The 25,922-nt window shown below is 37.4% G+C and overlaps 1 protein-coding gene across 7 annotated transcripts in view; it reads left to right on the forward strand.

Moving 5' to 3' along the window:
- LOC117293394 (protocadherin Fat 1-like) overlaps window positions 1-25,922 on the forward strand; it is a 114,623-nt gene that overhangs the window by 8,555 nt on the left and 80,146 nt on the right. For all 7 annotated transcript variants that reach the window (XM_033775703.1, XM_033775706.1, XM_033775707.1 and 4 more), the window contains exon 3: window positions 18,249-18,557. In XM_033775703.1, the coding sequence (XP_033631594.1) occupies window positions 18,249-18,557 (309 nt within the window). The remainder of the gene's footprint in view (window positions 1-18,248; window positions 18,558-25,922) is intronic.

Raw genomic sequence — 25,922 nt, forward strand, 5'->3', positions numbered from 1 at the left:
GAGCTCGAGAACCTCCCGCTGTCGCGTCTTGCATCCATTCAACACATCCACACAGTACGTTGGATCTATTTCATGCACCAAATCGGACCTACATTAATAACACTGCCGATGTAAGCCAATATCTCGCTAGGGATGCACAAGCCTTTTCATGCATGGACGTGTTCATTTGTCATTTATTGACTTGGAAATTGTCCCGGTGGATTCGATTGCAGTTTGATGGAAACGCAGCTTGACATCCAACACGTTTTAGAGAGATAAAATTTAGTGTTCTTTTGCAGCAATTTCTGAAGGTTTTTTCGGGTCGTTGTTAGCAGTATTTGATCACTTCATAATTGTCATTTATAGTCTCTAATATGTTTTTGTAACTTTCAATACAAGTTTTAAAAAACTCTGTAAGAATGATATGGTACAGTACAAGTATAAAATTACATAATGTATCAGTAGCTGTACGTAAATTAGATAGGAACATAAATTAATTTATTTAATTTGGGGTTGTACTAAGATTTGAACACTGTGACCTCAGGGTTTTATACCCCTAATGTTAGCGGTCTCCCTATTTTGTCAGTATCTTTGTTTGGTGATGCCAGTCAGAAGGACACATTGGACACTTAATATCTATTAATTAATTTCTGTTATTTTGGCCTTTAAATATTGTTTAAACTGTTTATCAGTCTGCGCTACTGTTGTCTAATCTATTGAAGGTTGGAGTAGAGGTTACTGACCAACATTCAATTCAAAGCACATCAGGCTGCCATTGATTGCTTTTTCCTGATTAAAATGTTGCCTCAGTATTCATGGTATACCTGTAATCATTGGAGCGACTGTAGATTCTTGAATCCACAGGAGCCCTAGGTTATCGCACAATGGTGACTCACCCTCAGTCAGTCCCCTCTGAACTGCTTCTGATAAATACAAACCTGAACCACCTCAAATAGTGCAGTTGATTTGAATATGAATGCCAGCGCTTTAGCACGGAGTGCTCTTGGTGGGGCAGTAACATCACATGCTCTGGGCATCACATTACAAGCCCCGGACACACTTCATAGTCTACTGGGTGCGTTTGGGGATAATCAAATTCGGGAATAATCAGGTCTTTTTAAGTGTTACTGTTCGGAATCCTCATAGGATGATTACAGGTTGGGATGCATAATGTGACTGGTTAGAAGGAAGTGTCTTTATATGAGGATGTGTTATAATGTGACAGATGGGCGGTCAATGTGACAGTTTTTGGTTAATGTAAGATCACTTCCCTTATCATGAGATTTTAATCAAATTCATGCATGAAGGAGATAGATATCGTGACAGGTACACATTGAGCACACAGGTGGTGCCATGCTCCATGGGGAGAGCCATGTCCTAGCCGATATTTAATGATACACGGCCATGTTTCACTTGAACCAGTTCCAAGGTTTGCTGGCCGGCAGGACCCTGGAAACCTGCATTTCCCAGATGTTTCATTTGCAGGAATTGTGATGTAAATGAAGACAAATCCAATGACTAAATACCCAAGGGCTGATGGTAATTCGCTCTTTATAGTTGGTGGGCAAAGAAACCATTTCAATACCAAGCTGGCATTGGTTTTTTTATTCACGGTCTTTGAGAAAAAGAGAAAAGAACAAAAGAAACAAATGAAATAGGGTCTATAATAGAGTCAAGAAAAAAGCCCTTTCAGTATGGAATCGTAAGGTGTTATTAAATTTTCTATAAATAACACATTAGATGTACTTTACAGTTCTGACAAAAAGTAAAATTTCTAACTTTGATCGCTTACGCTTTGGTGGATGATTTGTTAGTTTGAAAGCTTAAATTGGCTCACTTTTCATTATTGAGTTAAGATTTATGCTAAAATGTGAATTATTTTTAAATGGGGAGTTGGGAACCAAAGGTGGAGGGGAATGAGGACATTCTCACAAAGCGAAAATGTGTCACAATTCACGCTTGTGTGAAAACAAATTTTTTATTCAAAGACTTAAAAGAGCTCTTACACTTGTCAGAACCACATAACAGTTTTTATCATCTGCTATTGTAATCCCTAAGTTAACTTTTATGATTTGTTGTCCTTCGTTGTCTATCTATTCGATTGTCTAAATGAAGAGCTTGTTTTGTTCAAATTTGTTATCAGCCACATGAAGGGCCGGCCACCCTTGTCAAAATTTTTCGCATTTTATTTGGTAGTAAACCAGTCAAAGTACAATCATAAAGTCTATATTGACTATGATTATACATGTATACTGCAATACAGTTGAAACAAACACGCAACCACACCCATTTTAAAGGCACTACACATAACCCTAATACCCTATGCTGGGTTCTTTCTCAATCTAAACTAACAAAATCCAATGCCATATTGTACTATAGTTATAAAATAAAAACCCAAACCCTTTAGAAATTGGAATTGTACTTTTTAAGAGCAAAAATTGCTATGGGTATTTTTATTTTCGAAAATTATGTACAAAAATGATTTTATACCACGGAAAAATAGTCTTCGTTCAATTTGCGACTAGACTTGCACAGTCTTTTCAAAATCAAAGTACTTCATCGTCTGTAATAATAACGTAATAATGGAGTGTAGAAAACCGTGAACAGAATTTGAAACATGTAATCAGGTGCTCAAATGCGTTCCAAAGTTAATTAAAAATTTGCCGCGTCTTCACACTGCTTGTTTGCTGATTTTATGATATAGCTGATTACCATCTCGACAGAGTGTGAAATATGTAGCAAAAACTACTTATATTAGAAACACATCTGGTTCAATTGGTTTGCAAAGAGCTTTTACTTCTTGAATTTTGCCCGTGGCTGTAATTTAACATCAGACTTGCAAGATCTGTTTATTTTTTTTCTCTCGCTTCAATTGTTTAATTTGCGTTCATGTAGAGCATGGTATTTGATTGACTATTACACAATTCAATTTTTTTTTTTAATATCACTGCAAAAGTGGCAATATTTATTCAGTGTTTTTTTCTTTCTTTTGATTGTTGAAAAGATATGAAATTTACATTGGTCACTTTATGTTAATATAACCCTCAGCCCACGATAAAAAGCAAATACCATGCAACAAAATACTACACAAACTTTGCTGTTTTACTAATGTACTAAATATTTATCATGATGAGAGGTTTTATTTCAAAATAGGACATTATTGATAAGCTTCTCTTTGAATGTAGTGCTGTAAGTGTTGTTCTTTATTACACATAATAAATTTACACACTTGAAACCTTGAGTGTCACAAATATGCTTCCAAATTCACACAAAACTTTTCATAATGTGGGGTTATTGTTGATAGGAAAACTTAAAACAAGTTTGAGATTATGGTTCAGGAATTGAGAATGATACTAAACGCAATCATAACTCTGCGTTCTTAAGTCAGGGATCACAGTCAACTGCGAAGGAATGTTTGTTTAATGACTGGTTTTCAATACATGAAGGGTTGCGACATTTTGTGCAGTTGGTATGGTTTTCATTGGTATGTCGGCTATTCTAGATTAGGGCAGGGTGTTTAACTTTGCCTTAGAGATAAACCCCTTCGCAAGTGATACTGTCGTAAAATTCTCGGACATTTTCTAGTGAGAGCATCAACTAAAGTCATCAACCACATCCTTTTGCTCCTGTTGATGATTTTAAAGCATGGTATAATTCAAAACAAATCGGCAATAAATGTGCAAAGACCACAAAGACGTCACATTTTTATTGCTTCTTATTTGAAATTTGGATTTCCCTTGAATAGCAAATCATGTAAAATTCCTGGACATATGTTAGCAACACCCTTTTATTGAGGTTCTAAAGTATGATAGTTCAAAATAAAATGGCAATATCGGCACAAAGGCGTCACATGTATATTGCTTCTCTTTTGAAATTTTGATTTCCGAAGAGTATATCAAATCATTCTGAGAAATTTGAATGGAGATAACTGCAGTTATTTGCAAGTGATGCTGTCGTAAAAATGTTTTTTATTTATATATATAAAAGAACCTAGTATTGTTCCATTAAAATATTGATTTTCCATGAGTGAATGAAAATCATCATGCTGATAAATTAGAGAATTATCAAACTCTTTTGCTCAGTGTCCTAAGGACTCAATTTATAATTATTATTTTCTTTGATTTTTACTTTTTCAAGTGTCGATGTTTGGATGAGTACTTTGTTGCTTTTGTAATGAGCTTAACGAGATATCAGTCTGGTAATTGTTTTAACCAGTTCCTTCAGTAGCGCCATTGTTGGTTTACTGGTTCATTGGTCACTGCCAATTTTGCAATTTACTCCCTTGACTGATTCCAACAAGGGTGGGGTTGCACCGAAACACCCAGACAGTTTGTCTTGTTGCCTTTCATACATGTAGATCTAATTAATCAAACTGAATTTTCACCATTTCAAGAACTACATGTACATCATTCATCATCACACTAAACTTACATACCATTACATTAATTTTCCTTTTTATTCTGCCTCTTGAGTTCATTGGCAATAATTTACACATCGAACTTCTCATCTGCGGAGCAGATGTTGCCAGTACAGTTCCATCAGTGCGCTCATGCGTACGTCTACATCAAGGACATTTTGAATGGATATTTCCCCATTCGGATGACAAACTAACCGACCGTTGCGTTGTCGTGAAAAAATAGATTCCGATAACCAGTGATGCGCTGTGTTGTACGGTGTCATTCGTGTGTTCCACATATTATACACTCCCATGCAAGTTTGCAAATCAGTCATTGTGCAAGTTGATGAAATCTTGGGCTACTTTTCACAGGTGTTTTATCATTTTGTCAAGGATTAGAAAGAAACGCTGTTAGCTGTTGATGAAACTTATGTACATCAAAGTTGCATGGTCTGATGGTTGTCGACACTGGATCTTTAAATAGATTGGAAGGCTTCCTTGTCCTTGTACATCAGATCAGGGGGTAGAAATATTGGCATTCAGTTGATCCATTTTGTGTAGATGGAACATCTTGAAGACTTTCATACAGTTTGTCTTGAACAATCGCTAATTTCTGTGTGGACAAAAGTTTGCTTACAAACCCCCAGATCCAAGTGGGAAAGTTTCTTTCGAAGGTGGTGATGTCATTTGAACACATTGACCATGTAAACAACATTCTTAGCATGCTTCCTTTTCAATGTCTACAGGGCAAAAAAAATTGTACAACTGGTACCACACTCATTTTATTGTTTAGCACAGATGCTTGCTAAGCAGTATTTTCTGCTAAAGCAGCTTTATTAAATTGGGCCTTGTCTTGCAGAAAAATGTCCCCATGGACACTCTAATCTACGATTTCTTGGGGAAAGTGCCCCACCATCTCATTGTCAGGCCGCTGCTCAAATTGATGACTTGGTATGGTTTTATGACTTTAACTTCACAAGTATCAATGTCATAAGGCATAGCAATGCTCTATAATATCAACCTTTGGTATTTCATATAATACATACAGCGTCTTCCAGATTGCGTGGAATTAATGCGTGGGATTCCTTACTCAGTGACTGTGAAACTTTAATTTGGAATGCAGATGCAATGAAGCACACAGAAAAATAAATCGAACCTCTTTTACAATTTTCACCAGTGCTGCATCTTTTCCCCACTGCTAGTGCAAATATGCATGCAGTCAAAAAGAGGCTTGGAAGGAAAGATAGTCCGGTGCCTTATTAAGCATTACAATTCAACACCTGTAATCAGAGTTGTGTATACAGGGAACCAGGCGTATAAGGTCTTACTGAATTTTATCTTTGATCGTAGAATATGAAGCTTGAAATCAGATCGCTGTTGTGAAATATCCTGGAATTTGTGATTTTTATTTGGAGTTGGATTAAACCCTGGAATGTTATTTTACTTTTGTGAGCACTGTCACCACTGTGGCTTATAAGATTGAGTCAGGGCTTGTTGCAAGTTTGATAAAGAGCAAGTAAAATGAAAGTTAAACACCATTTGCCCACGTGTTGTAAAGTTGGTTCAGAAAGTTCATCAGGAAATTCTAAATATAAACCCTCAGTCATTTTCCAATGTGTACAGTGGAGTCCTGTAAAAAAAAAACTTTTCAAAACTGAAAATCCGGTCTTATTTTTTACATTTTTGACACAAGAGGGAAAAAGATGCTGTCTTTTGTCCCAGCTTTGTGGTCTATGAATCGATGTTCATGGATGGATAGCCAAGGATTCCCAGGAATTCAGCAAAATCAAAAGATACAGAAAGGATAAAGGAACAGACTATAGATGTCAGCCCAACCCAGACAGGACCCTGTGGAATTACAAAGCTTTGGGACAATCCATAGTCCAGGGAACAAAAGAGAACCCAGAGTTGACTGATTGACTTGATACTGTCCTTTTCTTTGTGAAAATGTTTCCTGTTTTGGTGTTTTAAAAGAAATTCAATCAATCTATCATGAGACGAGTTGTCCTATTCAGACATTAATCTGAATATTTCCTCCCAAAGTCCATCTGTGAACGGATGTGTACCCACTACAAACTTTTTTTCAAAAGACTCCACTTACTGTTAGTACATTATACATTCAAAATACTCGCACTCTAAACATTTTGCCCATCTTTTTGTGCAAACATTCCATGTCTAATGAAGCTTGTTGTTTGTGTAGAAAAAAATAATACATGGACTCCTTTAACTTGTTAACAACTGACAACCCATTCTTCTTAGAAGTGTACAAATGCGTGCAATTGTCGCTTCTCCAATAAAAAAACAACAACATGGACATTGGACTCACAAATGAATAACAAATCCAATCATGGATGAGGAAATGTTCTATTCCCCAGTTTTGAACTCCGTCTTTTGTTATCCAGCAAGAGGTAAACAATACCTCGGCAACCTCTCACTTGACAGGCAAACACCTCAAAGTGTGGACCTGGGCACTATTGTCTTACCATTGTCCGACCAATCTATTGTTATGTCTGTAATGAGGTGAAGTGAAAGACAATTTACTCTGCTATTGTGTTCCAACCTTCTGATTGGAGCATGCATGAATGCAGTTTGTTTACTGTCTGTGCACTCTGGGCTCTTTTTTATTCCCCCCCCCCCCCCCTGTGACCTAACGACAGCGGTTCGTTCTTTCTTTTGCGTTCTGCAATCAATAATTTGTTTGATTGTCAACTATTCTGATGTTACTGATGAAGTGATAATGATAAATAGACAATAAAAGCATGGGCGAGACTTCTCGGCTGTCAACAATTCAACGAAAAATCGGGTCCCGTGAAAGTGAGTTCTCCTTATTACTCCTTTCATGAATGACAAACGATTGTTTTGAAATTGAACACGCTGTTTATTATACAGTTTTATCCAAGATCCTTCTAAAATCAACATTTATTGTCAAGGCATGGAATGATTATCACCACTGCCATTGAAACCAGTCCATTGTGTAAATCTTGTTTTGCTACGTAAGCTTTCCACAGAAATCTCCAGGAAATTTTGGTTTTCATATGTTGAATGTTCCAGGGGTTACTCCTGGTCAAGCCAACATGAAACCTTGAGGTGGGATGCATGTATGTAGTTCTGGCCAGGACAGTGTCCTTCGGATGACACAGAGCTGTCAGAATGGGAGTATTGTCCATCTATAAATGAGTCCGATGCTAAGCCTAGGAGATGACAGCTCAAGCGGTGTGAATACCACAATCTGTAACCCTTAATCTGAAATAATGAGTAGGAATATTATTTGGGTTGCATGTGTGATTGGGGGGGGGGGGAGAGCGGGGTTATTTCAGGTCTTTGTTGAATCATCTTTGTTGAGGGCAATTAAAAATAAAGTGTTTGGAAAGTGATGACACTTCGAGTCTCGTGGGGGAATTGAAGCGGGAAGAAGAAGGGATGTTTCTTTCACAAGGTTTGGATTAGGTGAATTTGTGAAGATTCTTACACAAACTGTTTAAAGGCAGTGGACACTATTGGTAACTGTCAAAGACTAGCCTTCACAGTTGGTGTATCTCAACATATGCGTAAAATAACGAACCTGTGAAAATTTGAGCTCAGTCGGTCATCGAACTTGCGAGATATGAATGAAAGAAAAAAACACCCTTGTCACACGAAGGTGTGTGTGTTTAGATGGTTGGTTTCGAGACCTCAAGTTCTAAATCTGAGGTCTCAAAATCAAATTCGTGGAAAATTACTTCTTTCTCGAAAACTATGGCACTTAAGAGGGTGCCGTTTCTCACAATGTTTTATACCATCAACCTCTCCCTATTACTCGTCACCAAGAGAGGTTTTATGCTAATAATTATTTTGAGTTATTACCAATAGTGTCCACTGCCTTTAAAGTGTTTCCCTCAAGAAGCTGAGGATGTACACATATAAGGGATTCTTGAATTGAAGACTCTGTTTGGTTATGGATAGTGCACACTTTGCTGAAATGTTGTCAGTCAAAAATTTAGTGTTGTTTGATGCACTGAGCCTTCAAGTCTACAAACCTGGTAATCAGTGTTAAAATTAACGACAATAAAAACTTACTTGGAAGTACAGCAGCTTTCGATAGTATAAAGCAATTTGAGAATCATTTCACTTCATAGTAATACGGAAAAAGATATCAGTTTTATCCACCAAAATTTGGATCTGAGAAACGTGACTGTCAGAAAAGTAAGTTTGTTGTTGTAAAATCTAAACAAACAATCAAACAGTTCAATAACCAAATGTATACCAATACTTTCCCATATATGTGTAAATTTGAAAGTTTGATGTTGCCAGTGGATCATTGTAGGGTTATTCAATGCAGTTCGTTTAAATAAAGGTGAAAGGTTTAGTCTGGCTCCTGGGCTAAAGTGATTTTCAAATTTTAAGAATTTGAACAGATTTAAGAACATGTAGGATGGAATTGTAATTGGGAGAACACATAACATTTTGGCAATCTGTTTATTAAATCTTTCAGAGTTTTAGAAATATCCTGATTGCATTTCGCAAACATTTCGTTGAATTGTGTGGAGATGTTTAGAGCAAATTTATATGTGTATAATGATTGCATGGTTTCGTTTTTAGGAAAACTATTGCGTGTTTTTGGTGATCTCTTCAATAGATTTTGGTTTTCCATGAATAACCAGCAACAAGTTGACCTCCCAAGAGGTAAACTCGAAACCTCATCATTCATGAACAGGTTGTTATTTCCCAGTCAGTCTGTTTCAGTACAAAGCTGATGCTTGAGAATCTGTGGTTTCAATTGTTAACCATGGAGAATAAAAATGGTCATTAAGTTGAATTACACTATAGTTCATGTATCTTCAAGTGGCCCACTGGAGCATCCATGAATGGTTTGAGCAACTTGTGATGTGGTCAGAGAACAATGTATCAGACTTGAAGTCTTTCATTGCAACTTAAACCCCACAAACAATGGATTACTTGGAAGGTGTGATTAGATGACTGGTGTGTTATATAAGACCTTGTTGTTATTTACACTGGTTGTCTTTGATGACTCAGTGGTAGGTATAGGAGATGATCACACTAGTAGTGGTTTAACTTATAGATGAATCAAAAGACAGTTTCTCTGCATAATAAGTACTTCAAATTTTACCACCAGAGAAACTTTTCACGTTTATTGTCATCCAATTAAGTTTGTTCTTGTTGAAGCAAGACCGGTGCCCCTATGAATTTGGTGTATTTCTATAGCACTCTGATATGGAACCCGCTTTGTAATTTAAGTTAAATCAGTGACCTCCCTTTAAGGCCTGCCTACACTATTGTCACGCTCAGTGCCGCTTGTTTGTTCTGGGGTTAAACCATTGTGTCGTTCGGCCTGGACCAGCCACCTTAGCTCACAGTCGAGAACAAAAGAAGGTGTACTTAGGCCGGCCCTCGTGTGGCCGGATGTGAACAGGTTGGCGCCGGGCTGTCTACGGAGTGAAGTCTGATTCATTGTTGTGGGTGCATTGGACCGTACGGGTCTGAGAATGAAACTGCAACCTACAGGTTGATAAAAAGCTCGACGAATTATAACATGTGGATACAGTACACCTTGCTTTTGTAGGCCTACATTGTACACTATACATAGATTGAAAAAGATTTTTGCTTTGACGACTTTCTGAGTCAAACCCACCCACTACATGTTTCTCTGTATCATTAACAATTTTATAGTTGACCGGGATACTAGTGTCTTTTTCGTGAAATGTCATCCATGAAAATCAATTTGGTTTGGAGGCAGTTCTGGACACTTTTCGGTCACCGAATGGCAGACTATAAATTACTGTCGCCACTGAGTTCAACCTATCATCAATCAATTCTACAGCAAAACACCATGTCACATCATTACATATCATTCTCTGTGCTAACGATGGCTGAAATTTCTATCAGTTACTTTTATCACAAAACTTCATCGTTTCCAATGTTTACCCGAAAACTTAAGTAAAAGAATGAGCAACCTAACCACAGTTTGATTTCTTATCACAATGTCCGCTGGTAACCCATTAGTTTGGCAATATCAGCATAACGAACACAGAAAACATAGAGCCCTTGGTGACCCTGATTGGACGTTGACATCTCATTAGCATATTATCAGCTTCCGAATCGGCCACTGCCTGGGCGGGCGGAGTGATGGGGGGGGGGGGGGGGTTGCCTCGAGAGACATCCAACAAAAGAAAAGCGGAAATAAAGTCTATGGCAATATTTGAACAATTTTGCTGTACTTCAGCAGAGAGAAATATTATTGTTCTCTGTGCAATAGGACACAACCGCAACCTACTTTTTAGTTTTTGTGGTATTGATAAGCCATGACACAAGTTGACAGTTTTTTTTTTATATATACAGTAATTGTAATATCAATAAAACACACAATCCTTGTAAGTTTTATTTAAAATCAGGTTTCTCCCCCTGCAGAGGCTAGCTTACTGGGCCGGTACGCGAAAATACGAAAACAGAAAGAAATGTAATTTTTTAAAATTTTGTTGTACTTCAAATCAAATTCACAAAAATCATCATTAAAAAAACATTTAGAATGCTCCAAATTGCACAGAGGACTTTCGTTATGGTACTTATTTATATATATTTTACTTCAAAAACACCTATATCTTAACGACTTTTAATAACCCTTATTGAATATGTTGAGTTTATAAACACAAAATATAACGCCCCCTTTTAAGATGTATTGTTTATTTACACCAGAGTTGTTAAGCAATGTTGCCGTCCACCAGTGGGATTTCCCAGCATCCATCAAAGGTCGAAAAAAATAAACCCTTTGAAAGAATCAGTTGTACCCCGCCAGCCAAGCGTGAAACTTCTCACAGTCCCCCTGGAATAAAAGACTGGAAACTAAATTAAGATCTGGAAAGGCCAAACAAAAAATTCTTTTAATCAAATGGAAATAATAACATAAAACTTTCCAGCATTATTGTTTCACGCTTGAAAAAGTTAAAACGTGAGTGGATTTCCTGTCCATAGAAATGGCAGTCATGCGGTTGAACTCTCTCCTGTTTTGCATGAATACCAACAAGACAGATCTATACACCGACTGAGAGAAAACCTAACGTCCAAACTTGCCAGAGTTTCTTTCACACAAAGAGTTCAAGGTTTGGGCACTAGCCTTATTGTCAAAATGTTATTTTTTGTGCCGAAATCTAAGCTTGGGGGCTTTTTTTTGATAAACAAGAGGTACTTTACATGATTCAATGGGAGCCGCTCCCCGACCGAGGCCTCACAGAAAAAAAGGAACCTGCCTCTAAGCGGCTTTTAGCATGAATGTATTCAATTGTCACTCCGTAAGTTTTTAATCCCAATAAATTGCTCTTAGTGTTCTGGATTTTAGTTTAGAAAGAGTACACAACCTTGCTCTGTGACTTGAAGGTTGAAAATATGTGTTTGTTTGTTTCAAATTTCTAAAGTATTTATGAACTTAGGTATTTTCTATTATTGTGGGATTAGTGACGAAGGTAGATTATATGGAAGAACAAAGCCAGGGTAGAGGGGCAAGGCGAAAGGACACAATACACAGGGCCATGGTCTTAATTGGTTAAGCCACTTAACAGAAAATGGTTTTTCGCAATTTTTATTTTTGTTCAGCAAAATAAACAGAAATCATGAAGAAAAAACAAAAACAGAAATCAATCAAACGTTATTCTCATCACAGCATTGCCTCGAGGAACCTTTTTCAGTTTAGTTTCACCATATTGCTCGGCGGTTTTGCAGTGGCGGATTTTTAAACTGGATACCTAAAGGTCATTTGGTTAATATCTAAGTTAAAAACATTAGTTCAAATAACAGTACATAGACAGAATAAAGGCAAGATATTGAAAAACAAACTAACTAACAAAAAATACTTAAAAATTTTCAGACTAATTGTATAAAATGAATAATTAACAACAATTTGATTGATAACATAGTTAACATGAAATGTTACAAAAGTGTTAATTAAATAACTATTAAACTTTTGTCTGAAATTTAGTACTCTTGTCATGTGGTGTTGGGCTTTTTATAAAAAAGAAAGTGCATTTGTATTCAATAAATCATGAATAATAAAGAATATCCAATATCCTTTTCCATACATAAATTCCTAGAAATTCAATTAGATTCAATTCAATTCAACTCACTTTATTATCCATGATGGGAAATTCATTTCGACCTTTTATACATCAAATTTACAGAAATGACATAAAATTATTGTTTACCATAAAACAGTACAAAAAACACTCCCGGTACAAGCCATAAAAGTCTATAAAATTATTACATGAAAAGCTGGATGTATAATATATATATTTTAATCAAGAGTGAATCTTTTAGTAAAAGATTTAGGAGACATAATCAGGATTGCAGACAGCTCTTCCAAAAAGTCTGGACAGAACTAGTTCATTAAGATTTACATTCTAGAAAGACATGAATAACGTTCATTGGAAACAAAAACCCATCATTCATCATGTTCTTCAGACGCCAAATCTATGTACAATTTCCCCAGGTCTCTCCGAACTGGTCTCGGATCATGTTTAGCAATGAGTTATGTTGTTTTATGACGCTGTACTTTAAGCAATTTTATGGCCTGCGTGACAGCTTTTCTGCGCCAAGTTTTTCATATTTGGAGGCGAAAATTGTTACAGCATTTTTGATAGAAGGTTATACAGCCAAGGTAGGTGCTGTTGATTTGTTAAGAGCTCACTCTTAAATCTATTTATGGACTGATTTCTTCCTGTACATAAAAACGGTTCACAAATTTTGACCCAGGTGTCCCAAGGTTTATCTGCTGCTTATGGTTTTGGTGTTGTTTATTTCTGAAATATGACAGGCAGTGAAAACAGGCAACGATTTTATTTGAAGCTTCGAGTGTGTTGAATGTACTTAGCCTCCCCATATCTCCCCGCATAAACCATCAATTTTTTAATAAACAGTTTTATGTGAAATTTTCCAGCGTTATTGACAGAAGGAGTTCTTTTGATTTGAAAATGATGGCCAAGTTTTATTAGCAACTGTTTTGCAATTACAAGAGTAAGTTACAGAGACTTTAAATCCATCCAGTGAAAAGTAAAAAACCAATAACAACAACTCTGGCCACATCTGAAATGATCTGGATCTGTATTTAATAAAGCAATGATAAAAACTTCTTGCAGTTGATCTAGATTGTCAAATTGCTATTTGATACAGCGAGGACAGCTCCTCATTTTACTTGGATTATTCGTAGTTGGTGTGTCGTGTCCAATTTCGTTCCTTTCTCTCGATACCTACCAATGCTTAATTCTGCACCTGCTGTTGCTGCAGATTTTCTAGACCAAAAACACTCATTGTACGGCATATCTGTGTGTTCACATTTTTTTTTTTTAACCTGATGGTCGATTGGGGAGCCCAATATGCTCCTGAATTCCACTTGAAGGCAAACGCTGAAACGCTGTACTTTTGGAATCAGCGCAAGCGCAACTTTTTCATTGCAAAAAAAAAAGCCCTAAACACCCAAACAACGGAAAAAACAACCTCGTACGATTTGCGGACTTAGTCTACTTCCATGCCCTGGGGCCAGGAAGCCAAAATCATGATAATTGCGGAGCATTTGTTCCGCAGGTCAGGATAAGCCTGCACTTTGGGTCATTATCGAGTGGTATTAAAGTACATTTAACTCTACAATCGGAAACATTTTTATTGTCTCGTGGGATCTACATTAAAAAGCACCTTATAATAGAACTCTCACTTCGCATTTTGAACTTTATACATCAAATATTAACGAATGAACAGTTCAAACCATGGCCATGTCTGAAATTGTTTTTTTTCATAAAAGTGCGGCACCACAAAGAATTACCTTTTGTGAGTTGACAGCAAAGTTATTGATCAAAGATACCCCATAGCCCGGAAGTTTTCAATTCTGGCGGTTGTTTCCTAAAACCGTTGAAGCTCACAGCTGGATAATGGCTTCCAGAGGAAAAGTTTTGGCTACTGCATGGCAATCTTGACCTGGAGTTACAGTGTGCCCCAATTTAGAGGAATTTATTTTGGAAACAAGGGTTTATAAGTGGGGGATAAAGTTAAGAAATTTAGGACTCTGGGGGAAGTTGTTTTGATTCAGTAATCTCTGAGGTTGACTGGCCGTGGCGGATGTTTTTGAAGTCGGATTCCTGTTGGCAAGAAATGTTTTCAGATCAAGGATAAATATTTGGGCACAGTGAGGAAATTAATTAATCCAAATTACAAAGGTGTCTTTTTATTCCCCCCAAGAAATAGCTATGTATAGAAGAAGAAGAATTTGGATAATTGCTTTTCAAGTTACCTCCAAAAGACAAAACATATTTAGTCTCTGAAAAGTAGCTTTGAGCTAGGTCAACTTTTTTATTTTGTTAGCTGTTATTACATTTAACTAGTGTGTAATTAATGACACAGTTATTATTCTTTTATCTCCAAAGGAATAGTTGAAGGAACACATTGCCTTGCACCGGTCGAGTTGGTCTTTAAAAAGCGTTTGTAACCGTTTGTTATAAAATGCGTATGGGTAGAAAGATGTTTTAAAAGTAGAATACAATGTTCCACACAAACATTCCTCGAAATTGCACAGTTTTCCTTTTACCTCTTCGACTAACACGGTCGGCCATTTTTTAACAACATTCATAAAATATTGTCTTGATTAATTATTATAATCAGAGAACCCACAGCACAATTTGCTGTCAAAATTGTCCACTTACAGAAGTTCAGGGAATGATTTCTTGCGTAGCCAAAAAAACACATTTTGTGCACATTGAATGCCAATATTGAGTATAAAAACCTGATTTATGAGTTGCAACTGTTACATTTTGTATTGCATTTTGCTGTGCTATACATTTAAAGGGAAATTGTTTGCTGAAGTTTTTTTTAAACAGTACAAACCTTCATTCAATAACAGAGAGACCAATTTATGTAGATCCCAGGTGCATTCAAAAGCATAAAGCAGATTCAATTAGATGAAGTGCATCTAATACATATTACTCAACATCTATACATGCCAATTTATGAACAAAAACAGCAAGCATCTCTCCAGTGGCACTTAATTCAATCTGTGTTAAGGTTGTTTGTCTCGGAACAAAGATAGGATATTATTAAGGACAGGTGGTGTAACATTTTAATAATATTTCTGAATAGAGCATGGCAAATGTATTCAGTGATCACCTATATATTCATTTGTTTATTTGATTATTTATTTATTTATTGACCAAACCAACAGAGGACGAGCCGCCAATTACACGCTGGGCTAGATAACGTCAATGTTGTCACACACAGAATGTACACATCCAAGTATGTGTCAGTTTAGGGCAGTTTTATACTAAGTGTAGGCACATGTAGGCACAGGTATTTTTTGTGATTTCTCATTTGCTATCCATCTAGAGCTGTAAAAACAAATGTTCATTTCTGGTGACCCTTTGGGAAGTGATTTGCATAATATTTATTCAGTTAGGTATTGATAGAAAACTTCGATCCAACATTCATAGACAACTTATAGCTGGTTTGATAGAACATATAAATCAACAAAGTTGATTTGTACAGCTTTGATTCAGAGAAACAACTTTCAGGCCTGATACTAAACGAAGGCAACTGAAGCAATAAACTTCATTCACTACTGGCCAATGTCATTGCTCTGGCAACCCTTGAAAAGTTTCAATATTTTCCTAATTGAAGTGCCCTTTACCAAGGAAAAAACTACCCTGTCGTTTGCAAAAGTGCTAGCTAGGATTGAAACTATGTACTTACTAGTTTCACTGGAAAAAACGAAGAAAAAAATTGACATCGAAAATACTTACTTCAATCCAATTTACATTTTCATTAGTGACAGGTGTAATACATTTTGAAATTCTGTGTGCAAGCAATGCACATTAGTTTTATGGATAATACAGTACGCATTTAATACTACAAAGTGGACTTGTATTTTGTGTGTGTTGCTTGTTGTGTATTTTTATGTTAACGTATCGTGCAATACGCATTACGCACAGCTCCTGATGGACATAAGGATTTCGGGCTTTATGTTTTCACTCTTTCGGTATGTGCTCGGAATTGCTCTAAAACATAATGTGGACATCTGTTTCTTTGGCACATACAGTTTTGTATCGCATGTTTCTCTGGCCTCAGCATAAAAATCATTATTTCTAAGTATAGCTTCCCTCACCACAGACTCAAGACACAGGCAGCCAGCCCACTCTAATTATACAATGTCACCATCGGAGGTCTTAGTCTGGCGACCGTAGACTAGGGTTAGACTGGACACATCGGCTGCACTGGGTGGACTTCCCTGTCGAGTCAGTCCCCTAAAATGGCCGACTGCTTCCCCATCTATATTTGGGAGTGTTGGAATGTGAGGTTGGACATAACCTGTGGTGTTGTGTCGCCAGGCAGTGAACTTGTAGGCTGGACGCATGTCTGGAGCCACAAATCAAAACTTGATGTTCTGTAACAAACAATGCATTAAAAAGCTGGTCATGTTTAACTTGGGCTGGCTTTGCCGATGGTTTGGTGTATCTCGGCTATTTTTTTAATAAAATATGACAGACAATTGAAATTATACTTGCATGGGTAAAAGTAATTACCAATTAATGAGGGTTGTCAATCATTATTCATTCCGCCAATCAATTCTGTTTATCGGCTGCACATGTTACTGATAATTAACATTATGTGTTGAGTGCTTCTGTGCTCTGAGAAGGAATCATCCACTGGACATTATAATTATACGATTGGCTTGGTTAGGTTAGTTTACCTGGGCAGAAAACCTATTGGGCTTGGGTACGTTACACTGTATCTCGAGGTGGAATTTTCACGGGTTGTTTGCACTGAACTTGAAATGGTCAAATTACCCATTTGCGTGGTTACTTTACCCCTTAAATAATAATAAAAATAAAACGGATATTTATATTGCGCATGTACCTATAAAAATATACTCTACTGTGCATTACAAGGAATACAAAAATGCAGAGAAAAAATGAAAACACAAATACACAAACAGAGCAAGAATGAATTAAAAGGGTGAAGTAAACAAATGGGTTTTTAACTTAGATTTAAATAAATTAACTGAAGGAGACTGTCTAATGCAAGGTGGGAGATTGTTCCAAAGATTTGGTGCGGCGATTTAAAGTCCAATGCAAACACGGATTTATCGAGTTGACATGTTTATGAAATTTGTTTCTGAGCTCACACCGAGTCCCTCAACCAGTATGTGGTCAATATACGATACAGGGCAATAGTGATCTATCGGTTACCTCAGACTCAGTCACAAACAGTTTAATATCCTGCCAGACTGTCGAAGCACCTGCTTACAACATTGAATTTACGACAGACAAAAGTCAAGGGCAAGAAGCAGGCATGGACGATCAATAATCCCAAGCCAATAAAAATAACTTTGTTGTTTATTATTGTTTTGTTCCAAAGGGGAATATTGTTCAACCCAAAGGAGAAGTCTTGCAAAATTATTGCCGAACTTTGTCATATAATAATCTGTTAAACAACGCAGGTCTTCTTATATTTTACTTTTATGCAGTCTGTCGTAAAAGCCTGGGAATAAAAGATTTGAAAGAAAGAAAGCATTCAATGTTTTTAACCTTTGGCTTAAAAGTGAGGAATGGTTGTGTTTATTTTTGGCAGTGCTATTGCCCTGGTGCCCTGTGTTTTTGCTGTGGTGCCCTTTGCAAAGTTCCAATACAAATTTGAATTTCCCTAAAATAAAATTCCCTTTGTTAATGTCTGTGTCCCTTCTAGATTGAAATTCAAGGCCTGTGTTGACAGCAATAGTATTATTAGAGTAAGTTAATTGATAATAAATTAATTACGTTAATCCGGAGGTGTTGGTTCGAGTCCTACTTCAGTTAACTGTTCAACCCCAAATTAATTGATAATTGACATGTTTTATTGATTGCTATTCCTCCAGGAACGATCCGCACATCTGAGCACCTTGACCGGGAGAGCATCCCGTATTTCTGGCTGACTGTCTACGCCCAGGACCACGGAGCAGTCCCTCTCCACTCCATCATCGAGGTCTTCGTCGACGTCGAGGACGTCAACGACAACAGTCCGCAAGCAACCAAGGCCATCTTTGAAGCCTACATCCCAGAGAACTCACCGGCGCTGGAAGAAGTAATTCGTGTCGAGGCAACGGATCCGGACGAGACGTCCAGCCAGGCACTGACTTACGAGATCACAGCCGGGAATCCGCAGTTTGCAATCAACAGCTACACAGGTGCGTTTTCAAAATATGTTTGTGACATTTTTAATGTGGAGTGATCCGTGTAATGGGATACCTCTTATGTGCATGGCTCTTTGATGTTTCCGTTCAAAGCAATCAGCACTTACAATGTACACTGCACTTTGATATAGTGAGTGGCATACATTCACATCATGAAAATAGTGTCAATTGTTCCCGTTCTGAGTAACAGATTTCCAAACCAGAAGTGCAAACAATTATTTCAAAATCAATTCTGTTTTCCCACCTTTTTTTTCTAAATCAAAAGAAAAATTTGTTCTTTGCTTGTAGTTGTAGACCTCCAGGGATCAATTTCATAGAGCTGCTTTTAAGCAGAAAATAGTGATTAGAATAGTTCTGCTAAGCAAAGTTAAGCAGGATCCCAGTCACAGATTGTGCATGTGACATGTTTTCTTTGCTGGTAACCTTATTCTGGTAAGCATACTTTTGTTTGTGTTTAAGCTGCTCATTGGGCCCTGAAGATTGAAAAAGTACAGGCACCCGTTGGTGTACAATGTACATTGCTATGAAGCTGTGGTTTGTTTAGGATGTCACATGAAGATTTGAACCCTTCTTTTACACCCATCGGACTTCTTCACACCATTCCCATGTAGGTCTGTCAAATTGAAGTTTACTTTAGAAATTATCACATCAAACACGGTAATTGTCAAATATTGCCCACGGTGGTAGGTCAGCGTCCCTAAGAATACAAGAAACTCATGTTTTATTTAGACTACAATTTCGTCTTCCCGGTGGCGGATCGGTGTGAAAATACACCAAAATTGGTGCATCCAAATTCTCTATTTGCGGATGGCGGGGGATGAAGTTGGGATTGCCTGGGTGCCAGCGACAGGTGAACCTCTGGGTTTGTTTTCAGAGCTTACAGACGGAATCTTCTCGGAGCGGAAACAGTTGTGGAGTTGCTACCCTGTCGGATCCACGCTAGAAAAACAAATACAGTAATTCTTCATCTGTGTCTGTCAACATCCCCCAACACCCCCAGTAAAAAAAGGGGAAACAAAAAAATCTGGGCCAAACCTCAGCGATACGCCAGGAATTTTTTTGTCATGGTTCACCAGGTGTGCAGAGAGAGTTTTTTTTTATGTGTGTGAGTTGATTCTCTAAACTAACAACGGACCGGTAGTGGGTGACCATTCAACAAACACAGACGCTTGTGTCAACCGGATGATAAAATAACACGTAATCTGTGGATTTCAACGCGGGATTTTGTTTATGGTTTCCGGAAACAGAATCTTCCTGTTTGGAGCCATGTTTTTTTGACAAGGTCCTATGAGGTCCTGTGGATTTTTGTTTTGAGATGATGCGGTATTCAAAATGTTTCCTTTGAAGTATGATGTATCTCTGCTTGGCCATTTACTGTACTAAGAAGTAACGTTTGGTTCCTGAAATATTTGATGTTCAGGTCTAGTCAAAGTGTAGCAATAGTTTTTTTTTCTTATTGAATGTAAGTTTTTCATTTATGTTTTGGGGTCGATGATTAGATTCCCATTTTCTCTATTCCAAGTGAACAAGTTTTCTTGTACCACATCGCGAAATGCTGCACAAAATGTACCAATTTGTACTCAAAACTCAATATCTCCCACTCAAAATTAAAGGCATGTGATTTTTCAGGAATTGTTTTCTGATTACCGTTTTTTTTTTTTTTTTTTTTTTTAAATCTTGAGCCTTCAATTTAGTTTAAAACAGTTAAACAGAAAGAAATAAATAGTCCGCATTTTGTCAAAATCTGTAGTTTTGTATTTCTGGTGACTTACAAAATCTCCTGAATTGTAATATCTGGGAGGTTCGGGTCTAGAATAAAGGGGAGCCCCAGGCCTGCATGCCATTTTTTCAGGGAAGTTCAAATTTAGACCTCATCCATGAACAGACGCATAAAGTGTGCACAAAACATGTTCAGTATCAACAAATCTCTATGGTCTCAAAATTACGAGATGAAATCTTTCCATGACACTGATCACAAAGTACATGTCCTATCCCATCTATATTCATCCCAGTTACCCATTATACAGTCTCCTGTACATACAAACATTCACATCGGCCGCACATGAATGTCAGCTAAATCTAGGCTAATGAAATCAGGTGTGTAATATAGTCACGTCGTCGACCCCATGAGTTTGACAGGCGGTAGGATTGCATGCGAGACATCTGTTGCCCTGTGGTGTATGAGATGTTTACATGTACTATACAGTCGGATATCCAGGACTATGTGCTCTCCTTAGAGTCACAATAAAGTGATGTACTGTAACATATTCCACTTTTTTACATCACTGGCTGGGTTCAAAACTTCCTTCAGATCTCATTGAATGATTGCTAAGTAATACACTACCCTCTTGTTTTTTCTGCAATGCTCCCCTTCTGTTTTTGTACCAGTTGTGTCGCTTCACCGTGAGTGTCTCTGGGCAGATACCAGTGCATTTTGATTTATTGTTATCAGACAAACTAATTTAATGATTCTCAGTCTTGACACTTGGTATTAAAGTTTTACTATTAATATTTCTAAGAGACACTCTTTAAGAAACGAGGTATCATTGTGAAAGTTGTGTTCAAATCAAATGCGATTTTGTTTCTGTAAACCTTATTTGCGAGGACAAGGAATCAAGTTTGAAAACAAAACAAGAAATGTTACCGTAAGCTGCCATTTCAGTCTAGAATCACTGGACTGTTGTTTAGACATGTGCATCTGTCATTGGAAATTAATGGCTTGTAAGAATGGACTCGTCGGAACAACCAATGTTGTACCCTTCCTTTAAGTATAGACTGTTTACAGCTCCACTAACACTATCACAGTCTTTAAGTTCTTGACATTCATGAGGCTTTTAATGCGGGTCCCTCGCAGTGTACCTGCACTCTTACCTCCTTGTGGTTACCAGTTTTAATACCTCCTCATGGTTACCAGTGACACTGAGCGGTCTGGGGTTGTGTTTATATGACGACTGCGTGGGAAAATTGTCCCAGACATTTCAAGTTCTGAGCGATGAAAAACGGACCTGATATCGGCAGAGTCACGCAACGGTCAGGGGAGTTGGTGATTTGTGCTGGATTAGCCAGAACTTGACTTTTCTCTTGGATTTATCTTTTTGAGGGTCTGTGATGGCAGGATACCATTTCAGACAAAGTTCATATCAAATTAGTTAAATGCAAACAAATATGTGACTTCAGCAGTATAATTAGATTCCTTTTAGACATGAAAAGGAGAGATGGTGATTTGTATCGAACTAGCCAAAACTTGACTTTCTTTAAGATTTATCTTTGTGAGAATCTGTGATGCCAGTAAACCGTTTCAGATAAAGTTCACAACAAATTAGTTAAGTGCAACAAAATATGTGACTACAGCTGTAGAATTAGCTTCCCTCTTAAGTCGTATAAAAGGAGAATGGTATGCATACCTCTTTTTAAAAAACTCTTATTTTGAATTTATGTAAAAGAATTATCCAATTGGAGAAGCACAGCTGAAGTACTGAAGACCCTAGAACGGCGACCCAACAGCATTAAAATATTCTGTACTTCATAATCAAAAGAAAAATCTTAACTCAACTGCAAGCTCCGTAGAGATTTCCATACCCTCGGTAAACACAGAAACTATTCACATTTCCAACCTATTTTTCCCTCGCCGTTTTTAGTTCTTTTTTCTTTTATCACCATGGTCGATGGCCCCTGGTGGGAAAATCCTCATCATTTGAAATGGTTGGGAACAAACCAGCATTGTATGCATATTGAACGCACAGCTCCTTAGGTAAGGAATGCACTGTTTGGGATTGGGAACGTTTTTGTGTTGGTCTTATTGACTTAGTTTCAAAGCAGTTGTTGTGATTTTCGGTCGGAGGTCCAAATTTCACCCAAAGTGTAGTTTTTGTTTGTGGCAGGCTACCTCTGTGGTACTCACTTGGCATTCTATTGTGACACACTTCTTGCAGGTGTGTTTAAAAACATCAACAATTGAGGAAAAACCCCGGGTGCTGAGAATTCCTGGAGTGAAAAATTTAAATTATCGTAATCCATCAAAGTTTGATTTGCATTTATCTGATTCTCCCATGGTAGAAGGGGGTCATTTTCTTAGGTATGAAAAGAAATTATCAAGGCTTCTTTAAAAAAAAAGAGTCCTTAACATACTTCAGAGCCTAAATTCATAGTGCTGCTTTAGCAGACGATACTGCTTAACATATTTCTGCTAAGCAAGTATAAGCAGGAACCCAGTTGGCTGGTAACCTTTTCTGGTAAGAAGAATCGTTTTGTGCTGTAAATCTATCAAATTACCTTGTAAACCCACATAAGGTGCTACATAATTGGATCTCAGAATTCATCACTTCAACATATATCTTTTGAAAGTTTGTATATATGCTAAGTGCCTTGAGTACCTTGTTAGGTAGATATGTGTGCTATATAAGACTTTGATATTATATTATATTACATTATTATTAAAATCAGGAAAAAACCCAAAGGTGGGTTTTTAATCCAAACTCTTCTCTGATTCATATGATGACCAGTTGATTTCATGGAGCTGCTTCACCACAACAAAATAATGCTTACCAGAATGAGGTTACCAGCCAAAATACATTACAACATGTACCATCTGTGACTGGCATCCTGCTCAGTTGGGTTGAAACCAACGGTTTCACCAAAACTCAATTAGAGATTGTCATTACATGTACATGGCGTTACCGCAAACCTTTACTTTACTTTACTGCTCAGTTTTGCTTAGCAGAAAATCTTTAAGCAATAGTTTATACAAAATTCGGCCCTGTCTTTACTGCCGGTCTTTGTGTTCGACCATGGGCAGTATGTACAGACACATCTTGACCAGTATTTTCTTCTTTGGTACTGTGAGGTGAGACCGGACAATAACAGAAGACCTAAGATTTTGCATAGAAAGGAAGTTGGTTTATTCCTAGAGATTATAACGGCTGCTGTAGTAGAAGGTTGATCAATAGTCTAAGCTCGATCCCAACCATAGGATTGGACAAATCCTAGCTTATTCAAAGGATTAGGAGTCTTGATGATACATGGGCTTTAAACCGACCTATAATCCAGATTAGCGGGACTTTTTTCAGTTGTAAAGACTTCAATAACAGAAGTGACCTTTTTGCTAATACAACCATGCTTGAGAAATTTTATGTTTTAATGTAAGCCCTATTTAAGGAAAAGTTGTTGAATAAGTTGGAAATCAATTGCAATACCCATCGAAACTTATTGCTGCACCTGTGACTTAACTGGTATTGCTAGTGTATTAAAATAAATAAAATAACATTTCTTCTGTAAAGACACTGGACACTATTGGTAAATGTCAAAGACCAGTCTTCTCACTTGGCGTATCTCAACATATGCATAAAAAAATAAACCTGTGAAAATTTGAGCTCAATTGGTCGTCCAAGTTGCGAGATATTAATGAAAGAAAGAACACCCTTTTCACACGAAGTTGTGTGCGTTTAGATGGTTGATTTTGAGACCTCAAATTCTAAACCTGAGGTCTTGAATACAAATTCGTGGAAAATTACTTCTTTCTCGAAAACTATGTCACTTCAGAGGGAGCCGTTTCTCACAATGTTTTATACCATCAACCTCTCCCCATTACTCGTCACGAAGTAAGGTTTTATGCTAATAATTATTTTGAGTAATTACTAATAGTGTCCACTGCCTTTAAACAGTATTTGATGCAAAATATGACTGGAGCAGGACTTGAACCTGCGACCGCCGGTTTAACATGCCGGCGGCTCTAACAACTGAGCCATCTGTCTAGCCCCTATGGTGGCGGTTTGGGTTCTGCTCTAGTTATTTTTCTTTGTTCAACCAAAAATTATTTGAAATTTACCCAGTCAGTTTCCCTTGTTGTTTATTACTTGACACTAGTATATTTGAATAAACTGATTGCTTCCTTATTAGTTAAATCTTTATTTTAGCAGGGACAGCAAAAAATCCAATGTTATTTGATTAGGTGGTAAATAAAGTATCCCTGTTTTTGTTGAAACGTTGCCAGAATGTTCTACCTGAGTTTAATGAGTCATGTATGTGACTTGTTACAAGCTCGCCAGTTTAAACTTAATCTATCCTTTGTCACTAGAAGCGCCCGTACACTTCCAGCAACAACACTCACCATTCCAAATCCTTGTTTGGGAGTAAATCCTATTCACAGGCTAATAAGAGAGCAGAATTTAGAGCTGATCGGTCGCAGCAATTGTTGGGGATCACACTAATCTATCCGCTTGTGGTTGCGGTTGAATTCTATGACCCGAGTCCTGGAGTGTTTGTCCAGTCTTTGGTCTCGCTTGGACCTGGTCGTCTGGTTCCCCCCAAAACAGTCGCTTGTTTCACTCCATGGATTTAGAAATGAATATTGGCAGCTGTGCTCTTCCAAGGTTTCTTCGCAAATCATCTGTCGAATTGCGGTTATAATGAAGCTGGACAAATTAGCCCTCGTTTAGTTCAGAACTGCGCTGTTTATAATCCCAGCTTTACTAACGATTCCCGGAAAGCACCGTGGATCTTTGTGTGGTTATGTTTTGATCAGTTCTGACTATGTGAGATTAAGCAGGATCGATCAAACCACATCTTCGTAAAAATATGAACACCCAAGAAGAAGGAGACAAACCCAACCCAATCCTACAAATAACAAATTGAGAATGCTTTAATATTTGTGTTTCAGTTACTTGTAAGCCTACGCACCCAGTCTTGTATGTCATAAATAGTCCTTTACAATTCATTAAAAAAAAAAAAAATCTGAAGAACAACTATATCTTAAAAGTTGTTTGCACTTTAAAGCATATTTTGTTTGCTTGATAATATTATAGGCCTAAATGTCACCGATGACTGGTGTTTTTATGACTAATTCTGACAATAATTTTGCCACGTTGCTCAAGCACAATGGCAGCAATTATACCTATTGATGGTGAAGTTGGAATTTAGTATATATCCATGATTTCACATGGGTTGTGGTTAGATGCAAAGCAGGCTTCATGATGGTTGAGGAGCCACATGCCTTTGAAATACAGTTCCCACCAGGATTGTCTCTTAGAAATTGGTCCAAGTCCTTCCTGATTTTTTTCTCTTCATGTTTGATTTATCACCGAAGGGTTGTCATAATGTGCCATAGTTTGATCCTTCAAGGTAACCCATTCATGACGAGGAACAAAGAGCCAGACAAACTTGAATTTCTGTCCAATGAAGTCATTATTTCCACAGGATTAGTAGCGGATCTCGTCGGTTCTGGTCCACTGCTTTTCAATGGAATAAGGAATAAGCACAGACTTTGGTTTTAAATCATGCATTATACAAATTTTGTAAATTCGTGGGTGATATAATTAAGTCTGATTCCATATCATAGCTTGAATCAAACTTGTTGATGTACAA

Source organism: Asterias rubens, chromosome 8 (genome assembly GCF_902459465.1).
Source record: "Asterias rubens chromosome 8, eAstRub1.3, whole genome shotgun sequence".
Taxonomy (NCBI): domain Eukaryota; kingdom Metazoa; phylum Echinodermata; class Asteroidea; order Forcipulatida; family Asteriidae; genus Asterias; species Asterias rubens.